The 22266-nt window shown below is 36.7% G+C and overlaps 1 protein-coding gene across 4 annotated transcripts in view; it reads left to right on the plus strand.

The window, feature by feature from the left end:
• The window catches only part of LOC106867460 (uncharacterized), a 97018-nt gene that overhangs the window by 13546 nt on the left and 61206 nt on the right, over nt 1–22266 (plus strand). For all 4 annotated transcript variants that reach the window (XR_016243604.1, XR_016243605.1, XM_089359580.1 and 1 more), the window contains exons 4-14: nt 1456–2106; nt 3206–3373; nt 5775–5863; nt 10481–10668; nt 12529–13857; nt 14411–14682; nt 15228–15704; nt 17437–17843; nt 19213–19325; nt 20456–20552; nt 21931–22049. Coding sequence is in view for 2 of the 4 variants with exons in the window: in XM_089359580.1 (XP_089215706.1) it covers nt 1456–2106; nt 3206–3373; nt 5775–5863; nt 10481–10668; nt 12529–13857; nt 14411–14682; nt 15228–15704; nt 17437–17843; nt 19213–19325; nt 20456–20552; nt 21931–22049 (3910 nt within the window). In the remaining 2 variants the exon portion in view is untranslated. The remainder of the gene's footprint in view (nt 1–1455; nt 2107–3205; nt 3374–5774; nt 5864–10480; nt 10669–12528; nt 13858–14410; nt 14683–15227; nt 15705–17436; nt 17844–19212; nt 19326–20455; nt 20553–21930; nt 22050–22266) is intronic.

Consider the following 22266-nt stretch of genomic DNA (forward strand, 5'->3'; position numbering starts at 1 on the left):
TACACATGTGACTTTGATATTCTAGTATGATCAGATATTAAAATATGTTGCAACTTAAGGAAGTGAGCTAGCAGAATCGTTGGCATGCTGAGCAAAATGCTTAGGGGCATTTTGTCTGTCTTTATGATCTGAGTTCAAATTCCACCAAAGTCAACTTTGCCTTTCCTCTTTTTGGGGTTGATAAAATAGGTACTAGTTATACACTGGGATTGATGTAATTGACTTCCCCGCTCCTCAAAATTGCTGGCCTTGTACCAAAATTTGAAACCAACTTAGAATGGCAGATTGGCAAAATCATTTGGCAAATGCCTTGTGGTATTTTTTCTGGTTCTTTCCATTCTGGGTTCAAGTCCTACCAAAATCAACTTTATTTTCCATCTCTTCAGAGTCAATAAAACAATGTGCCAATCAAGTACTGGGGCTAGCTCAGTAAACTAAACTCCTACACCAAATTTCGGGCCTTGTATCTATTTTAGAAACAAATATATATTGCAACTCATATTTAAGTAATATTTCTTCAAAGTATAGTCTTTTACACTCTGGATTTCCTTGTCAAACTAATGTTATATTTTGTACATATCAGAATGTTTTATAAATATTTGATTTAAGTAATCTAAACTTGTAAAGATTCATGTAATCTAAGCTTGCAAAGAGTTTTAAGTCATAATTCCTTTTTTAGCATCCCAGGAGGAAGTTCGGATATTTGAGTGGAGAAACACTTTATTATTCTTATTGTTTTTGTAGACTCATTTCCTTTAATGTTCTGACCTTTCCAAGAATGCTTAAGTAGACATCAAAAAAACAAGTTTATTTTTAAGACTAGCAGAAAGACTATCCTCTGGGCAGTTTTCTGCTAGTCAAACCTGGAATGTGTGTGTGTTTATATTACAGAGACAGTGTGTGTGTTTATATTAGATAGACCATGTGTGTGAGAGAGAGAGAGAGAGATAGAGGGAGAACATTGAAAACAATGAATAAAATAAACATGAAATGAGAAAATCGTATAAATAAAAGCTCATTAAAAGCTATTGCTATCTTGTACTGAATATTTAAATTTGTGAACTTGAAATACTCAAAAATAAAAGACAAGCAGAGTAAATTAAACAAATCAGTAGAGATCAACAGGAAACCACCAGTGTATCTTTCCTAAGAAATTATCATGAATCCTTAGACTAGGGTATGTGGGTCCATGATCACTGATGTCAGTTAGTAAGAAACATGGAGGGATGAGAGAGAGAAAGATACAAGTCTGATCCCTTGGTATGTGTACTGATTGTGTCTTTGTGCTGTTGAAGGAGAGTAAATTGTTATGGTACTTTTGAAGAATGATCATATGCTTTCATTAAGTTTTTAATTCAAAACAGTTTTTTTGCAGTGAGACTAATTATGTTTATATACATGTAATAGTTTCTATCATAATTCTAATTATGTCTTTTGCCATCAATCAACCTATAGGAGCTGTACATATTCCACAAACTCATACCAAACAGTGAAGATGAACGGATGTCAAATGATGGAATTAGTCAGACTTTGTCTCAGAGGACGTGTAACTTCCTCAAGGAACTGCTGCTTACCAAACCAGAACTGGGCAGTGCTATAATCAACCACCTGAAATGCCCAAACAAACCAAACCTCAAACTTCACCAAACAATGATGGAACAGGTGTACATATCCTGTATCAACCGGTGTATTTCAGCTGTGTATTCCGAAGACTCACTTCTCAGTCAAGTGGATAAATGCGATCAGGTGTACACGATATTGTCACTTTTCAATCCTGACAATGAGGCAACAGTGCTGAACCTGAATCAGACAATTTCTGGCCTTGTTGATCTCTGCCAAAGAGGATTGGTTCCTGAGGACCGCATCCTTTCACTAATGGCCAGCAAAAAGAAACCATTTCTCTTGACACAGTTAAGTGATGAGCTAGCCTCTTCACACATGAACCAATTGATAACCGGTGATAAATCCATCTCAAAACACAGTGAGCTAAATGATAACTTGAGGCAACTGCTTACCCTGTCAAAGTGCACAGACCATTCATTGAGTTGGTCACAGCTCTATTTCAAATGCATGAAAGACAACCAGCATTTTTTGGAAAGCTATGTGGTAAGAAACCAATAATTGCATTATTCAATTCTTTCTTTGATTTTTAAATTTATTTTCTTATTCACTCATTGGTCTAAGGTTTTACTCTACAATTTTAGGGTATATTTGGGGAGCTGCATTTATTTATTCTCCTTTCGCTAATTTTGCTTTGCTGTTAGGGGTAGACACCACCCCTTTCAAAGTGTCACATTTCTTTGCTGTATAGAGGAGTCTTAGTCTTTGTCAATTTAGGCAATTTTATATATGTAGGGATGCCGTGAGGTTGTGAAGCCCTGCATTTATAGTGATTTTGAAGCTCTAATTCCTTTATGAGGGTCTGAATACTCATTGAAAACATACATGGCAGGTGTCAATGTTGCTCCTGTTCCATTGCATAAAGTTAAACAGGAAGGGCTGTAATTTATATACCATATTTATGTAAGCTGATGTGTATGTCTATACTCACTCATGTGTACATATAATCTTTTCTAGTAAAAGTAAAAGCATATTGTCCAATATATTTTTACTCCTTTTGGTAACATAGGCAGTTGATAAATGAATGTATATCGATTCTTTTAAAATCCATATGCACACACATTCTCTGCTCTAGTAAAAACAAAAGTAGCATACCTAATATATTTGTAGTCAATTTTTATTTATTCTTGTTTAGTTGATAAATGAATGTATATTGAACTTTTACAATAAAAAGTTAACATTGGCTACAGTGTTTCAGATTGTTTGCCTTGGTTAACCTTTTCTATTAAATTGCAAAATTTTACTAAACAAGTACTCGGAATAATCCTTCAGTTTAATTTTAAATTGTTTTTATGTATAAACATGCACACACATACACATACACACACGTATTATGAAGGCAAGCAAGCCAAAGCTTTGCAGTCACTGTCAAGCTTTATCTTGTAAAACGTTTAATAAACATGTACTCTGCTAAAAGTTTTGAGTAATCCTTCAGTATAATGTTAGACTGCTTTTATATATAATTTGACCTAAAAATAAACATTAATGTTTTAAATGAATATATATCAATTCTTAAAACAAAACTAAACTTATTTTCTTCATAGTATTACATTAACAAAATTTATTTTTCTTATTCTTTACACAGGAAGCTGCTATTAGCCTGATCAGTTCAGGGAGATTTGATGAATTAAGAGAGCTCTTTGAACCAGAAGAACTGCAGCCTCTGAAATCTTTGGTACTTCTTGTTGGATGGCCTTACTGTTACACCTGTGCTAATGCAACCTGCTTACTAGAGATCTTGTTGGAATCTAAGGTAAGATGTCTGATTTGAATAGTATTTATATTGTCACTATAGTGTTACCCATTATATGCTGGGTAACTTTAGAAGTATATTTTTGCCACCATGGATAATACTAGAAAATATGGCATACATACAATAATAATAGTCAAATAACTTTTATCAAATTTCTTGGTGCTTATAAAAAATATGGAATGAATACAAATTTTAAAAAGATGGTTCCGGGTTCAGTCCCACTGCGTGGCACCTTGGGCAAGTGTCTTCTACTATAGCCTCTCGGGCCGACTAAAGCCTTGTGAGTGGATTTGGTAGACGGAAACTGAAAGAAGCCCGTCGTATATATATATATATATATATATATGTGTGTGTTTGTGTGTCTCTGTTTGTCTCCCCAACATCGCTTGACAACCGATGCTGGTGTGTTTATGTCCCCGTAACTTAGCGGTTCGGCAAAAGAGACTGATAAAATAAGTACCAGGCTTATAATGAATAAGTCCTGGGGTCGATTTGCTCAACTAAAGGCGGTGCTCCAGCATGGCCACAGTCAAATGACTGAAACAAGTAAAGGAGTAAAGGAGTATTACCTTAAAATAAAATTAAATAAATCAAATTTCTCATTTGTATAACTACTCTGTCATTTACTCCCTCTTCTCTTTTTCTCATGTGTCTATGATGCTTTCTCACTATGTGAATGTATAACATTCTTTTTACATTGCCTGTCACCAAGCCTTGTATGTGGACTCATCCTCCACTTTTTATGTTATATTAATTCTGTATCTTTTATTCTCTCTTCCTTACATTTCTGTATGATATAAAGTGTGACTGGAGAAATCAACCAACGAACCAACCAACATTTGTACCAGCTGTTATTATATAGAGATTTTGAGAGATAAAACTGGTCACTTCTCTGATATAGTCACTAGATGAGACCACAAAATTTTCAGAACTCAGCAAACAGCTTGGGGCTTGCTCTTTATTTTGCTCAGATTCAGTTCATCTCTCATCTGAAAGGTAAAAATGATATAGAGATGCAGTAGGATAAGTTGTCCATGCTCACATTTTATAAAATGTCTCCAGTAAAGTATTGCATCTTGAGTGAAAACACTTGAGATCTCTGTGACCAAGTTCATGTGCATCTACATGCCTTAATATGGTATAGCACTTATCTCTCTACCTGTATTGTTGTTTAGCCCTATGTCAGCACAGACACAGGTTGAACCAGCCTATAGGCATTACATTCATGACCTTCCCATCTCTTTTTTTTTTTTTTCTAAGCATACTGTATCTTGGACTAATTTACTCAATGCGTCCTTCCGTTTTTAATACATAGGGTGTCATATGAGAGAGATTTGGCTTCTATTTCTAGCAAATTAAACAGCCATGGAGAAGCTCTCTTATTGGCTTGGATTTATGTGTGTTTATTAGTGTGGAACACATATCTTGCTAATAGTTATGAACAATGTGAATTCTGTTCTATATTTAAGAGATGAGGAATTATTTCCAAATGTAAATAATGTGAATTCTGTAAGCTGGCAGAATCATTAGTGTATTAGACATTATATTTAGTGACATTTCTTCTGGTTCTTTATATTCATCATCATCATCATCATCGTTTAACGTCCACTTTCCATGCTAGCATGGGTTGGACGATTTGACTGAGGACTGGCAAAACCGGATGGCTACACCAGGCTCCAATCTGATTTGGCAGAGTTTCTACAGCTGGATGCCCTTCCTAACGCCAACCACTCAGAGAGTGTAGTGGGTGCTTTTACGTGTCACCCGCACGAAGGCCAGCCAGGCGGCACTGGCAACGGCCACGCTCGAAATGGTGGTGTCTTCAAATTCTGCTGAGGGCAACTTTACCTTTCATCCTTTCAGGGTTGATAAAATAAGGACTAGTTGAGCACTGGGGTTGATGTAATCAACTCATCCCCTCTCCCCCCCCATCAAAATTTCAGGTTTTGTACTAGGATTATTATTCTTACTAATACTATTAAGGTAGCAAGCTGGTAGAATCATGACTGTACCCAACAAAATGCTTGATACTATTTTTAAGTTCAGATTCTGCTGAGATCAACTTTGCCTTTAATATTTTCGGGATCAATAAAATAAGTACCAGTCAGGCTCTGGGGATGAAGTAATCGACTACCCCACCCCCACCCCCTCACTCTGTACCTATAGTAGAAAGAATTGTTTTTATTATTTTTAGATTCTTAATGTTTGTCTTTTTGGATGCTGAAGTGGATAGAAATTAATTATGAAAAATATTAAAAAAATTTTTTCTCAAACAATTTTAAGGAATATTATTTTATGAGAGAACATGTTGGTTTAAAAAATACCATAGAAATTGCAAAACTGCTTTGAGACAAAGGTAGAATTTAATTTTTCTATGTTGTTTTGTAACTCTGTTCTACAGACACCATGTCAGCACCCAGCATTGGACAAGGGCTGCCAAAAACTTCAACATCAGATAAATCTGATTCGCTGGTGTTTGGAAAAATCCAGGTTGGTGTTTGGCATTTTTTTATAATTCTTTAATTTTTTTCTGTTTTTGTTCTTAATTTATTAATTTACCAATGCAGAGTAGTGGCCTTATGAGTCTTGCTTACATAAGGGGAAAATCTTTGAACTGTTGCAGGGTTGTTGTAGCTGTTTAACCCCGAGTCAGTTCTAGCCTTGACCATCCATAGAGAAGTGTTTTGTTTGCTATTTTTAGCAGATTAAATGAATATTAGAGGCTCTTTCATTAGCACATATGTTGCAAGGTTCATATAACTTTTGTACATATTGTGTGCACATATATTTTGTGTGTGTATTTATATTTTGAAATCTCTTACATCTATATTCCCATGCTTTCCTGGAAATAGCAGTCCTTCAGTATATATATATATATATATATAAAATTTAATAAATGGAGTTATACTTATACATGTATTTATATATATATATATATATTTATAAAATTTAATAAATGGAGTTATACTTATATATGTATTTATCATCATCATCATCATCATCATCATCGTTTAACGTCCGCTTTCCATGCTAGCATGGGTTGGACGATTTGACTGAGGACTGGTGAAACCGGATGGCAACACCAGGCTCCAGTCTAATTTGGCAGAGTTTCTACAGCTGGATGCCCTTCCTAACGCCAACCACTCAGAGAGTGTAGTGGGTGCTTTTACGTGTCACCCGCACGAAAACGGCCACGCTCGAAATGGTGTCTTTTATGTGCCACCCGCACAAGCCAGTCCAGGGGCACTGGCAACGATCTTGCTCGAAAATCCTACGGGAGCCAGTCAGGCGGTACTGGCAACGGCCACGCTCAAAATGGTGCATCTCATGTGCCACCCGCACAAGAACCAGTCCAGGGGCACTGGCAACGATCTTACTTGGCTTGCCGGGTCTTCTCACGCACAGCACATTTCCAAAGGTCTCGGTCAGTAGTCATCGCCTCGGTGAGGCCCAATGTACGAAGGTCTTGCCTCACCACCTCAGCCCAGGTCTTCCTGGGCCTACCTCTTCCACGGGTTCCCTCAACTGTTAGGGTGTGGCACTTTTTCACGCAGCTATCCTCATCCATTCTCACCACATGTCCATACCAGCGCAATCGTCTCTCTTGCACACCACAACTGATGCTTCTAATGTTCAGCTTTTCTCTCAAGATACTTACACTCTGACGGGTATTCACATTGACATTACACATCCAACGGAGCATACTGGCTTCATTCCTTGCGAGCTTACGTATGTCCTCAGCAGTTACAGCCCATGTTTCACTGCCATGTAGCATGGCTGTTCGTACGCATGCGTCATACAGTCTGCCTTTTACTCTGAGTGAGAGTCCCTTTGTCGCCAGCAGGGGTAAGAGCTCTCTAAACTTTGCCCAGGCTATATATATATATAAATATATATATATATGTATGTATATATTTATAAAATTTAATAAATGGAGTTATACATGGGGCTTGGTCTTCATTTTGCTCGGATTCAGTTCATCTCTCATCTGAAAGGTAAAAATGATATAGAGATACAATAGGATAAAGAGCAAGCCCCATGTATAACTCCATTTATTAAATTTTATAAATATATACATATATATACATATATATATATATATATAAAATTAAAGAAGTGATTTTAAATTCTCAATCGCAGAATAATGCTAATAATATAGCCTGAACAGGATAAACTACCCCTATTTTGCAGAGAAAAGTGTAGGTGGCTAGCTAGGCTATATTATTAGCATTATTCTGCGATTGAGAATTTAAAATCACTTCTTTAACTTTCTAAAAGACATCTCAACGCTTCTAAAAGCAAACTTCGTTCGTTTATTTACGTTTGTCGTAATTTGAATTTAATATATATATATATATATATATATATATATATATATATATATATACATATATATATAAGTATAACTCCATTTTAGCAACTAGTTGCTAAAATAATTGAATTACTCTCAGCTGAATGAAATGAAATGCATATAAGGCAAACAAAGGAAGCAGTTGAAAGTTGTATTTTTCGAAATTTGTGAAAGTGTATCATTGATGTGAATTTACAAGTGGCAGGCAGTTGTTGACAAATAACCACCACAAGTAGAAACATCCTGTTGTTTTCAGACATAGTGTATTTAAAGTTTAATTATGTGTCCTTTTTAAGACAGGAGGGTGAGTTTTCAGGGAAGTTGATTGCTATTTATTTAGGAGTGGTCGCATAGAGGCTGCTTGGTTTGAAGGGTATTCAGCACTTATGTCCTTTCCAGACAGCTCTCTTAAGCCAAAGAATATTTGGAAACAGTTTAACCCTTTTGCTACCAACCCAGCTGAAACTGCCTCTTGCTCTGTAGTACAAATGTCTTGTTTTCAAAAGTTCTGAATTAAAATCTTCCGCCAAATCTTAGTCACAATTTATGTTCCTAACATTAGCTTAATGATAACGAAGTTATTTTACTAAATTCTTTGTCATATTTAAAATTAATTGAAAGAAACACAGATCATCTCAACAGAAATATGGCGACAAAAGGTTAATGTGGTTTGTATCTAATTTGGACTGTTGGAAGTTAGTGGTCAGTGACGAAATTTGAGCAAGGAGGAATAATACGAGGGAATTGTGGAGTGGGAAGAGAATAGAAAAGGCTTCTATATTTCATTGCTTTTTATTCTTTTTATTTTAATTTTTTAAATATATTTATTGCTTTCTGTTTTATTGCCATCTTACCTGTATCGTTCAGCCAATGAAAGAAGCACCACTTTATAATTGTTTTATATATCATCATCATCATCGTTTAATGTCCGTTTTCCATGCTGGCATGGGTTGAATGGTTTGACTGGGGACTAGCAAGCCAAGAGGCTACACCAATTTGATCTGGCAATGTTTCTACAGCTGGATGTCCTTCCTAATGCCAACCACTCCGAGAGTGTAGTGGGTGCTTTTTACGTGCCACTGGCATGGGAGCCAGTCAGGTGGCACTGGCATCAGCCATGTTCGGATGGTGCTTTTTACATGCTACTGGCACAGGAGCCAGTCAGGAACTAGCAGAGAAACTTGGATTTGGTCAATGAACCATTCATCAACACCTGCATGCCATTAGAAAAGTCAGCAAATTGAGTCAATCAGTTCCTGACAAACTTTCTGAGTCTAATTGTATGCAAGGAGTGAATATATGCCCTTCTTTGCTGTCACGTCTCACAAATGAATCTTTTTTAGACTGAATAGTGACTGGCAACAAGAAATGGGTTCTCTATAAAAATGTCAAGTGCTGAAGACAGTGGGTAGGGAAAGGAGAAACAGTGGCACCCCAGGCTGAAGAAAGTCTTCACCCACGTATGGTATTGTTATTTGTTTGGTGGGATATGAAAGGTTTCGTCCACTCTGAACATTTGAACCCAAACCAAATGATAACAAAGGAGATCTACTTTGAGTGGCTTGAGCGGCTTAAGTCAGTGCTAGAAGAAAAATGACCAACTTTGGTTTCAAGATGAAAGGTGTTCTTCCATCAGGATAATGCTTGACCATATATAGCGAGGATGACATTCCAAAGGCTGGAGCAGTTTGAATGGGAAACAATGCCATGCCCACCATATTCGCCAGACACTGCCCCATCTGATTATTATTTATTCCACAGTCTTCAAAATCATTTGGACAGAAAAAATATCAATTCTGTAGACAAAGTCAGAACAGTACTGGAGGAGCATTTTTCATCATGAGCAAGTGGATTTTGGAAGAAGGGCCTTGCAAATCTACCAGATGAATGGAAGAGCATTGTAGAAAATGGAGAGTATATTTTAGATTAAAAACGAACTTAATTTATCTTAATTTTGAAAGTATAAAAAGAAGTATAAAAAATCTACATTATTTATGGGATGACCCAATTTTGCTATTGTACACAATTACTTTAAAAAATTTAAACATTTTAAAGTAAAAATGTTATTAGTTGTATGCCAAATGTATAACTGGTGAAATCTGTCAAACAATCTAAAAAGATAACTCTCATAGCTTTAGTTGTCTTCCAGAACACTCCATGTTAAAATGATAATGGCTTCAGAACATATAGAGTGTTAAAGAAAAAAATTATGATGTTGACTGAGGGGTAAAATATTTAGGTAGTTATAGTTTAATACCAGCTCAGCCATGACAAACAGCAAAGTCATTCCAACTATACTACCTCACTCCTTTTCTATCTATAGTTTTTTTGTATGAATACATTTTCTGCTGTCTCCTTTGGTTTTTGTAATATAGTAGAATGTAGTGTGAGGACAATTTGAGCAGCTGTTTTTAGCAATTCCAGTCACCATGTAGAGGCTCTCTCATTGGCTTGAATTAGTGTAGTTTTTTAACCCCAGGTCAGTCCTAAACACATTCTAGTTATGACCATTGCATTTCTTTATAAGTATCTGGACTACATTATCTGATGTGTTCTTCCTTTATTCTGAGACAGTGAGCTGTGATTTTTTGCAGGATAAGTGACCATTAAGTGAAGGTAACTTTTGGACTCATAAGGAGCTCCCTTAAGTGAAAGTAACTTTTGAACTCATAACCATGTGACCAGTCATCCAGAACTTTAACCTCACAGTCATTGTATTCATGTTATTTTATATCTTCTTTCTTCATTTATTGCAGATCCTTGGTCCATGTTACTGATGGCAAAGAAACTAACATCAACCCACATTGCCAAGCAACAAACATCTTCCAAGGACTAGTCAACCACTCAATGCTCTATGTCCTGCAGCAAGCTACACGCCTCGCTTCTCTCAGAGAACATGAAGTTTTAGACCTGTTACAGAAGGTTTCTCTCACCAAAACTCCAGGTAACACTTGTACTTGCTTTCTTTTTGTTGGTTGTTTGGCCAGTTGTTGTTAAACCCCAGGTCATCCCTGGTCAAGTGGCCCTTCCTAATGCCAACCACTCCGAGAGTGTAGTGGGTGCTTTTATGTGCCACCGGCACGGTGACTGTCAAAACATATTCCCCTGTTCCCCTACTTCATATGGCAGAATTTCTATACAGCTGCATGACCTGCTTGAAATAGCAATCAAGTCTTCCTCAAATCACATATTGCTGTCTTAAAAAAAGAGAGAGGACACATTAAACAATGTAGTCAAGTCAGAATGGTCATTATTAGAATGTTTTCTATCTTAGCTTTGCTTGATCAGGGCTAACTAGGTGCTCAACAACAACAGACATGTACTTAGCAGGAGGAGGTAGAGAAGCAGCAATATCCAGTTGTAAAAACAATTGCTCAAACAAAATTGATCCCACCCATGATAACATGAACAAATGGGTGTAAACAGTTAAAAGCTGCTAGTCATCACATACGAATCTGGCATATTTGTTTACCTTTCCATGGAAAATATTTCAAATTTTATACAGAATGTTAGATATTTTCACATTTTATCCCTTTACATATGCTTTATTTAATTATGTAATTTTTCATTTTTTTAATATTTTTGCATTCAAAATTCTTTCTTTCACTGTCTGACTCTTTTTCTTCATCTCTCTCTCCACACCTCTATTTATGTGTAATTATCTGCCCATACATCAGCATATCTATGTAGCTGTATTTCTGTATATCTACCTGTCTATGTACGTACTTATCCATTTATCATCATCATCACCATCATTTTACATGCTGGTATGGGTTGAAGGGGTTGTCATAGTCTGAGTAAATTTTCCTAGATGGGTTGGAGGATTACATCACACTTGTATCTTCCATCTTTGCCATAGTTTCTATAGTTGGATGCACCTCTTAATCTCAGTTACTTCCCAGAGTATACTAGGTGCATTTTATCATGCCACCAGCACTGGAGAGGTTGTCATGTCTACAATGAATTTAAAGAGTTCTCTCTACCTGACATTGCCACTGTTCATTTGTTAGCTATTTTAATGGAGTAATCTGTGTGTGTGTGTGTCTGTCTGTCTGTCTGTCTGTCTGTCTGAATATATGTATCTATCTATCTGTCTGCGGAGGCGCAATGGCCCAGTGGTTAGGATAGCGGACTCGCGGTCATAGGATCATGGTTTCGATTCCCAGACCGGGCGTTGTGAGTGTTTATTGAGCGAAAACACCTAAAAGCTCCACGAGGCTCCCGCAGGGGATGGTGGCGAACCCTGCTGTACTCTTCCACAACAACTTTCTCTCACTCTTACTTCCTGTTTCTGTTGTGCCTGTAATTCAAAGGGGTCAGCCTTGTCACACTGTGTCACGCTGAATATCCCCGAGAACTACGTTAAGGGTACACGTGTCTGTGGAGTGCTCAGCCACTTGCACGTTAATTTCAGGAGCAGGCTGTTCCGTTGATCGGATCAACTGGAACCCTCGACGTCATAACTGACGGAGTGCCAACCAACATCTGTCTATCTATCTATCTATCTCTCTACCTAAATATCCACCCACCTTTTCATATATTTATCTAGCTAGTCTTCCTTCTTCCTCTCTATCTATCCATCTGCATATCTATCCTTCCAACCATGTCTTACACCCGCTCATCTCTATATCTGCCCTGCCATCTATCTCTACATCTACCCTTCCATTCATCTGCTCTTCTCACCATCTGTTTGGTCTGTACTATTCATTCTTCTCTCTCTTTGTCTTTTGAACCTTCCTTTTTTTCAGTCATCTGTCTCTCTTTTGTTTTTGTTTTCTCTCATTAATTTTCTTTCTTTCTTCAGCCACTGATGAAAAGAAAGTAAAAACTGTGAGGTTTGAAGATCTTGAACAAGACGCTGACTCCGAAGAAGAACCTATCGGAATTGAGCAAGAACGAGATGTTGCTCTCTATCGCAGTTTCTGCATCTTAAAGAATGTGCAGGATGCCATTTTGTATGGAGCCCTGCATGCCCACTCCAGGCTGATGAACCCCACATATTACAACATCCAGAGTTCCTCCCACAATCACAGCTGGAGCAAAGACAGTACACTGAGTGATGCTAGTGAGAGTGGCAGTCGCCTCTCTTCCGCTGCTGGTGAACGGACTTCAGGCTATCTACCCGTGTGGAATTCTGACTTTACTGCTGGTGATATCCAACAACTCTACAACAAGAATGTCTTGCAAAAACTTCAGAATGCCAAAAACCATCTGCGACAGCTTTATCCTCTGGCTTACCGCGTCGAGATTCTGGAAAATGTCTTCTCTTTATTGTTTGTCAGCCACCGAGAACTTCAAGACTCTTTCTTTACTACCGAGACTGATGACACGGATGACAGTGATGAGAAGCAAAGTGTACATGACAGCAACGAGAACCTGATGAACATCAGTATCCAATCTGAAGAGGAATCTGTCTTGTCTGAAATAACACATACGTCTGAAGCAAGCCGTGATATTGGATCATTGCCTCTTGGGGCTGCTGAAAGTATTGAATATGATGTCCCATTTGTAGAGTACTCACCTGAAGAATTACCTAAGATAGAAGAAAGCAAGACTGAGGTTTCAGAGCCAGTTGTTGAAGTTAAAAAGCCATTGCCCCAGCGCCAAGAATCACACATAAAAGAAGCAGAAATAAGAATTTCTCGTTTTAGTATGGACTTGAAAACTGAAAACCGTAATTCTAATACAAAAGTCTCTTCCCAGTTTGGTAAGCCATTACAAATTGGTCTTTTGACCAACGAATACCTTGTACGAGATATTCTGGATTTGTTACAAGAAAGCTTACAGACTTTGAATGCAACAAATTTCCAATTATCAAACACAACTGTGATGAAAGAAGAGAATTTGAATATTCTCGACCTTGAGGAGAACCTACCACTCATTCTGCCAATGAGCATCAACCAGTCATCTCTGAAAAGTCGCATCTCCAAACTGTCACAAGTTGTCAGTGAAGCCCAGTGGAGGTTTCAGCTTGTCTGCAATGACCAAATACCACGAGAGGTCGGTAAGGTCTTGCTGCATGTGTACAATCCTTCTGTTGACTCCATCTGTGATGAAAGTATACGTTTTAGTGATTGTGCCATGTCAAAGAAAAGCAACAAAATGTCCAGTTTATCAGAGATTTCCCTAACATGTGAGTAGACTTTTATCATTGAAATTAAGGACTTACTGGTTGTTTCTATTATAAGACTATTGTCAATGAAATTAGGGAGCCGCAGATTCTATTGCTCTGTAAACTGTGACTGTGTCCAAGTATAGAATTATGGTTGGATTTAATTTTCAGCAGACTTTATAAGTTTGTCTCTTATAGTCAAATATTCTTGGGTGGTAGACTTAATAATAATAATAATAATAATAATTTCTATTATACTATTATAAGCACAAGGCCTGAAATTTTGTGGGTGGGGTGGTTAGTCAATTATATTGACCCCAGTGTTTCACTGGTACTCAATTTATCACCCCGAAAGGATAATAATAATAATAATAATAATAATAATAATCCTATTTACTAGAGGCACAAGGCCTGAAATTTTAGGAGACAGGGTTAGTCGATTACAACAACCCCAGAGTGATGAAAGGTAAAGTTAATCTAGGTAATATTTGAACTCAATGATGGTAATAATAATGATAATAATAATAATAATAATAATAATAATAACAATAATATGTTTTTGTTTTTCCTGTAGCTGGAGAAGATGGTGAAGTGTGGGATTCTCCAGGAATCTGCAGTGAAGGTGCTAGCTATATGAAATCCTCCTCTGCTACTGCATTGCCTTCATCAAAGAAAATATTAAAGAAACCTCGTTCCCGGTCACGTACACCCAGCATGTCCTCTGTGGCTTCTGTCAGTCGACGCCTTTCGTCAGGCATCATTCAAGACATGCTTCTTTCCAACCGAGCATTACTTGTGAAATGCCTGAAACAAGGAAAGTTCATTGAAGCCCACCAAGTCATCAAAGTAAGTAGAAGTTAAGATATATAAATACACACACACATATATACAGAGTTGTTAGTGAGGGATTATCAATCCAGGCAAAATACTTTATCTCTCTGTTAGTACACCAGGCTAACCATATTGCTTAGATTAGTAAAGAGTTCCATGTATTCTTGTGGCAGTGACTGAGGTTATAGTTCATCACCACACAGACACATATGCATATGCTTTATTCATGGATTAACAAAGCAACCGAAATAGAGATGATTACCGGCACTATCAAGGGAATTGCGTGAAGAATTGTGGAAATGTACATGAAATATATATATATATATTTATCCACTAAATGCAGTGTTGAGAACTAATTCTCAATGTTTGATACTATTGTGTGCGTATGTATGTATGCATATATGTATGTATGCATGCATGTATGTATGTATGTATACACACAAGCATGCATGCATACTCATTATCATTATTTCAGTCATTTTCATAACTTTGCCATGGTGATTTTTTTTTAAAGAATATTTATTCTTATTTCTTTGTAATGCAATTTTTTTGTTTACTAGTTGTTCAAGATGGAGGACTCTGCAGAAGTTGCTGAAGTAACTTTCCTAGAAGCCTTCCTCAAAGCTGTGAACCAAATACAAGCCTACTGCAAGCAGGCCCATAACCTCTCCTTGTCAGACTTCACATCTACCTCAAAAGACTCAATGAAACAACTTGCTAGTGTTGCTGCTGCTGGTGTTGCAACTGCCACTATTTCTTCATGTGCTGCTGAATTGCTCTCCATCTCTGTATATCCTCATCTTCCCACACCACAGAACATTGCTAGTTTGGTGCCAAACTATTCTGCCTTTTTCAGTGCTGATAATTTATCAGCTATGATACTCTTTGATCTAGCATGCAGTGCCTGCAAGACCTATGACACATCTAGCATGATTCTGGAGTCTATCAAAGCACATATGCATGCCAAGAAACGCACCTCATCTGGTTTGTCGAATAAGGACATGAATTTTGATTTTAGGCCATCAAAAGAGTGCAAGGTTTGTGCCATCTTCTTTTACTCTTTGTTCTTTCTTGGCCATTTTTCTTTTTTTTTTTCTCCTTTTTTTGCAAGTAATAAGAAACTATAATGTAGTTAAACCTTTCAATACCAATGCACCTGAGATCATCCCTGATTTCTTTAATGCAAAACTTCTTGATATATATATATATATATATATATATATATATATATATATATATATATATATATATATGTGCCCAGCGTCTCGCCTTTCTGGCACTTGTGCCCGTGGCATGTGTAAGGATTTTCGAGTGAGATCATTGCCAGTGCCCCTGGACTGGCTCTTGTGCAGGTGGCACATAAAATACACCATTTTGAGCGTGGCCATTGCCAGTACCGGCTGACTGGCCTTTGTGCCAGCGGCATGTAAAAGCACCCACTACACTCTCGGAGTGGTTGGTGTTAGGAAGGGCATCCAGCTGTAGAAACTCTGCCAAATCAGATTGGAGCCTGGTGTAGCCATCTGGTTTCACCAGTCCTCAGTCAAATCGTCCAACCCATACTAGCATGGAAAGCGGACGTTAAACGATGATGATATATATATATATATATATATATATATATCTGTGTGTTTGTATGTATGTGTGTGTCATTGTTTTAGCATCCACTTTTCCATGCTTGCATAGCCTAGACACAACTTATTGAGACAGTTTTTCTACAACTAGATGCCCTTCTTTCAGCAACCCTCATCGGTTTCTAAGCAAGGTAATATTTCTCCATTGATTGTATGATTGTGATGACTGTTTAGAACCATCAGATGATGACAAGACAAAGGAACACACAAACACATGCATGCATATACAAACATGATGGGATTCTTCTTGGTCCTGTCTACCAGATCCATTCAAAGGTTTGAGCTTAAACTATAGTAGAATATACATGCTCTCAAGGCGCCACACAGTGGCAGTGAACCCTTGGTCTTCTCTGAGTCATTAAGTGCAAGGATATCATTATCCATTCACACACATTTCTCACCTTCCACATTTCTGTTCTCCCTGATACACTGCTTTGCAATCCTGAACACCTCACACTTCATAACACAGAAATCTGGATACTAAAGCTGTTAAACACATACTGGAAAAATTTCAAGACTAAAAAATGAACTTGATTAATTCAAAACAATGTGAATAAATAAGCTTTACATTTGACAAATCAATTTATATGCTGAAGGGTTAAGTGTCTGACTGAACTATTGGAAGTCACCAACAAATTCTAAATAGCACACATGGTCAGTGGAATCTCAGCATCCATTGAGATATGATAAAATGTATGTGAATTCCTTTCAAGTGTTGGGCCTCACAGAGGCAATGACCGAGACCTTTGGCATTATGTTGTGCTTGAGAAGAAGACCCATCAAGTTGAGCAAAATTGCAGTCATGGTAGATACCAGTGTCATGCAAATTGGCACCCGTGCCAGTGACACGTGAGAGCACCCCGGTGTCACACAAATGGCACCCATGCTGGTGGTATGTAAAAACACCAATAACACTCTCAGAGTGGTTGGCATTAGGAAGGGCATTCAACCTTAGAAAACCATACCAAATCAGACTGGAGTCTGGTACAGCCTTCCAGCGTACCAGCCTAGTCAAACTGCATGGACAACAGACGTTAAATGATGATGATGATGATGTATATACAGAGACATACATAATATATCTTTTACATATTGTTATATCATTACTGTTTTCATTTCCCATCTCCTCCATTAGATACTTGGTTTCCCTGGTTTTCTTGACATGCTTGAGTGGCGTGTGCAACTATCAGACGATGTTGAGACCTGTCTTCTGCTTGAAACATCAAAAGCTCTTGCCAACGTATTTGCTGACAGTATCCAAACAATCTTGACGTCTTCTGAGTTTCCATTTCTTCCAAAGCGCTGTAAGCAGTACCTGGAAGCAAACAAGACATTACAGTTAGCAGTGGTGTCGACTTGGGAACAGTTCCTTGTGAACCAAAAGTACTTTGTCATGAAAAAAAAGATCTCATGGAAACACAAGAATATCATTGCTTCTGAAACTGTGAAGAATTCTGAGGGCCTCTATTCCATCTTTGAGATGCTGCTGATGACCATGGAGAATCATCGAGAAAACATTGGAGTTTACAGTTTCTTAACTAGGTATGGAAAAGTTTATCTTTCTTTCTCTTTCACCACTTTTTATCATAGTCTCTCTGTCTTTATTTATTTTTACTTCCTCTTTGCTTGTATGTATGTGTATGAGTGCATGTGTGTATGTATAAACACTGCTTAGCGCAATTACTCCGATATTTTTCTCGATCAGGTGATCTACTAGCGCAAATCAGTCAATGTATTGGTTGAATTATATATAAAGCTATAAGCTTTATCAGTTCATTCAGGGTTGCCTCTCTTAGGTACATCTCATTGACAAGAGTCAATAAATTAGAAACATCAATATCTGAGATTTCCGAGAGAGGGTGACACTGAACGAACAGGGTGTTTTCACACCTTTTTACCATAAGAAAGATTTTTTCTCCACGGTAACTGTATTGTATTGCCTTTTAGCAGTTGAAATATGTGACAAACATATTTCAACTTACCTAAATTGTGATTATACGTAAACACTGCTTAGCGCAATTACTCTGATATATATATATATATATATATGCACACACACACTGGACTGGTGAAAGTTTTTTCATTCTCTCTTTGTTTATTTTCTCATATTCCTTTCTGTTGAAGAGCGTAGGCTCGAAACTTAATAGACATTTTCATTTTCCCGAGCGTCAAACTAATACACTTGCTTGTTGTTCATACACCTATCTTCGTCTTTTGTTTTTCTATAAATTTCAGCTATATATATATATATATATATATATATATATATATATATATATATATATATATATATATATATATATATATATATAATGATGCAAATGAAAGATTATTGAATGTAAAAACACTCTATGTGAAGAGTATTTATTTGGAAAAAAGTTGATTCCCTCTGTTTTCAGATTTTCTTATTTTCTATGATTATTCATGCTGTCTTTCTATTAATCCACCCACTTCTTCCTGATACAGAAAAACAAAAGTATCTTCAAACTGACCAAGATATTTATGTTGATTGCTAATATCTTAGCTAATATATCAACAACTGTAAGGATTTGAAGACATTATCTCTGATCCAGGGGTGAGCAATAGGGTGGGCCTTGGTCCCCAAGTGGGTCACTGATGTGATTTCTGTGGCCTCGAGCCATTAAAAAAAAAATTTTTTGAATATACCATATTCTTGAGCCAATGAGCTGTTTATGACTCTTACATAGTCTTTTGTGTTAAGATTTGTTTAATTTTTGCTTATATAAGCATTATCAGTAATAGAAATGGTGAGATTAAGAGGTGATATAGTTTATACGTATGATATGATATGCAAATATTAAAAGAAAAATTAATAATGAATCAATCAAACATGAGCTATTACAAAATTAAGTTGCTGACTTCTGCTCTAACCTGACGTCTTCTGTTCCAGACAAATCTCATCTAATTCTTTGATAACCAACTACAAAAACTATTTGTTGAGTTTATACAAGCACACACAGATTCTGGCAAACCTGCTCAATGATAATGAACCCAACAGTTCTGGTAAGTTTTGTTTCTCTTGTTGTTGTTATTATAGAATTGTTAAAATGCCATAATACGAAATACTTTGTTCTGTCACTGATTGATATGCTATTGTATCTACCAATAGAAGTAATGACATCTGTCCCTAGTTTCATTGGTTGATAAAAAAAAGCTGCTGACATTGCTATGGACATAGGTGTTGCTGTGTGGTTAAGAAGTATGCTTCCCAACCAAATAGTTCTTGGTTCAATCCCACTGCCTAGCACCTTGTGGATTTGGTTGACAGAAATTGAAAGAAACTCTTCATATATTTGATGTGATCTATTAGGTATATGTTGTTGTTTAACCCCAGGTCAGCCAAGATTGTGCAAAGGTGCTCTAGCTATGATTATATAAATATGTATCTAGAACTACATTGGCCAATGTTTGTTTTGTCTATTTAAAATGCTGGGGTGTAATCTGATTGAAAGCTGTCTCTTATTTCTAGCATACTGAGTAACTATGTCATGGCTCTGTTGATGGTTCAATTGCTACTGGATGGTGAAGTCAATAAAGCAATGAGTTTCATTATTGTAACTTTGTGTTCAAGTTTCCCGAAGATCCTCATTACTTTCCATGCTGCCAATTGAAATAACAATTTTGTGCACCTGTTTGCTTCTGCATGTCTTCATATCAATATCATTTAATCAACTGTGGCATTTGTTTACATCATCTGTAAGCAATAAATCTTGTGAGGACCAGTGGAATAAAAAATATCTTACTTTGAAAAAGCAAATAAAAGTTGGTGACAGGAATGACATCCAACCCATGCCACCATGTAAAAGCAGATGTTAAAATGATGATAATGAATATGATAATGATAGTTCTGAGGGATTTCTGATGTAAAAATTGAAAACAATAAACAAAACACATTATCCATAATGTGGGGTTGACAGATTTGTAGAGCATTGGAAAAATACTTTGCAGGATTTGTTCTGAGTTCAAATCTGCTTTGAACTCAGTTTTGCCTTTCATCTTTCCAAGGTCAATAAAATAAAGTACCAGTCAAATACTGGGGTCAGTATAATCAACTAGCCCCCTCCTCAAAAATTTCAGGCTTTGTGCCAATATTAGAAACAGCTTTATGATTATCCCTTTTTCTTCCCCAACAGAAACTGCTATTATGAGGAATTACTTCAAAGTCTTGGATGAAGGTCCAGTTATCACCATTGGAAAAATGATGTTTGGCAAACGAATACCTCCCCACAAGTAAGTTGCTTTTTTAAAAAAATTTTTCCACAACCACATGAACAACATACAGCTGGTTTGTTGGTGTCAGGAAGAGAGAATTTGTACAATAATGTCTGTCCTTGAGAAATATCTCAGTTGGTGGAATTGAATTTTGTCATGAAGTTGTAGACCTGTGATGATGATAAGCAGATTTTTGCTACAAGCATTGTACACATCAACCTGAAGTGAACTTTTTTGTTACCAAATCACAGACTGTGGACACTAAGTTCATTTTGTATCCACGTGGTCTCAATTTCTATCTCACTGTGTGGCACCTTGGACAAATATCATCTTCTGCAGCTTGGATTGAGAAATGGCTGTGAGTGGAATTGGTGGATAAAACTATATATGTGTGTGTGTGTGAGTATATTCATACATACACACACACACACACACACACACACACACACACACACACACACACACATATTGGGTTGGTGCATAATTATTGTGGCTTTTTTCAACAAATTTTATTCACCAAAAACAATAACAAATAACAAAATCATCTTTAAATGATTATTCCGGAGCATATTCACCATCTACTTCAATTACTGCTTCCCATTTGCTTGTTAAATATTGTTATTGTTTTTGTTGAATAAAATTTGTTGAAACAAGCTGCAATAATTATGCGCCAACCCAATATATATATATATATATATATGAGGGTTGATTGCTGAAATGTTCATGGCTTTGGGTAAAAGAAAATACAAGAGGATCAGTTAATTATGATTTTATTCAACATATTCTCCTTTCAGATTCCGCCTCCAACCAGGCCTTTCGTGATACCCTTAAAGCTAGGAACTTTTCAGCACTCCCTCGTACACACACACATTTATGTATGTGATTAGATTATGTATTCACATGAAAGAATTGAGCTTAAAACAGTGATATTCTTTGTTGACATTCTTTGCTAACAAACCTCTCTGTAGTTCCTGCACTTTTAAAAACAAGTGGGAATGTATAAAATCTTTTACTTGAGAAATAGGTAAAGGTTAATGACAGGAAGGGCATCTAAGTGTAAAACAATGCTTCAGTAATGTGTAATCCTCTAACCCAAGCTAGCATGGAATAATGAACATAAAACGAACAAATGAACCAGCTTCATGTATCTGACAATGTTCTTAACTCTATGTGGAACCAGGTGGAAGGATAAAAGAACTTAATTAAACAGTTAAATATGGGGAAAAAATGGTAAGAGCTTATCTGAGAATATCGGGCTTCACAGCATGGAAAAACACATTAAAGCAATGAATGTGTTCAATATGAACCGATCTGATGTTTCATAACAACATTTTAAATAACATTGCAAATAATTATTTTCATCTGTTTCTCTTTTCTTTTGTCCATTCTTCATCAGACTCGAGAAAGTTGCTGAAGAGTTAAGCCTTAACCTTACTCATGTCATTGTCCACAACTGCTGTCCCAAAATTCTCAGCAAACATCAGTCATCGGGTGAAATAAAGTTGCCATGTCATGGTAAGTGTTATCTTTGAATATCAAATCAATTTTAGGAGTTTAAAAAAGATTTTGGTTCTTTCTTCAATCTCTCATCTGTATGCAGTGATGATGGTGGGAGTAGCAACACTGAGGAGAGGATGGAAGTGATAAATGTTTTACTGCTTCTCACATATTACTTATACTTTTATCTACTTTGGTTATTTTACCTTTAATGTAAGGTTACATTTCTGTATTT

This window comes from Octopus bimaculoides, chromosome 11 (genome assembly GCF_046866305.1).
Source record: "Octopus bimaculoides isolate indiv1 chromosome 11, ASM4686630v1, whole genome shotgun sequence".
NCBI lineage: Eukaryota > Metazoa > Mollusca > Cephalopoda > Octopoda > Octopodidae > Octopus > Octopus bimaculoides.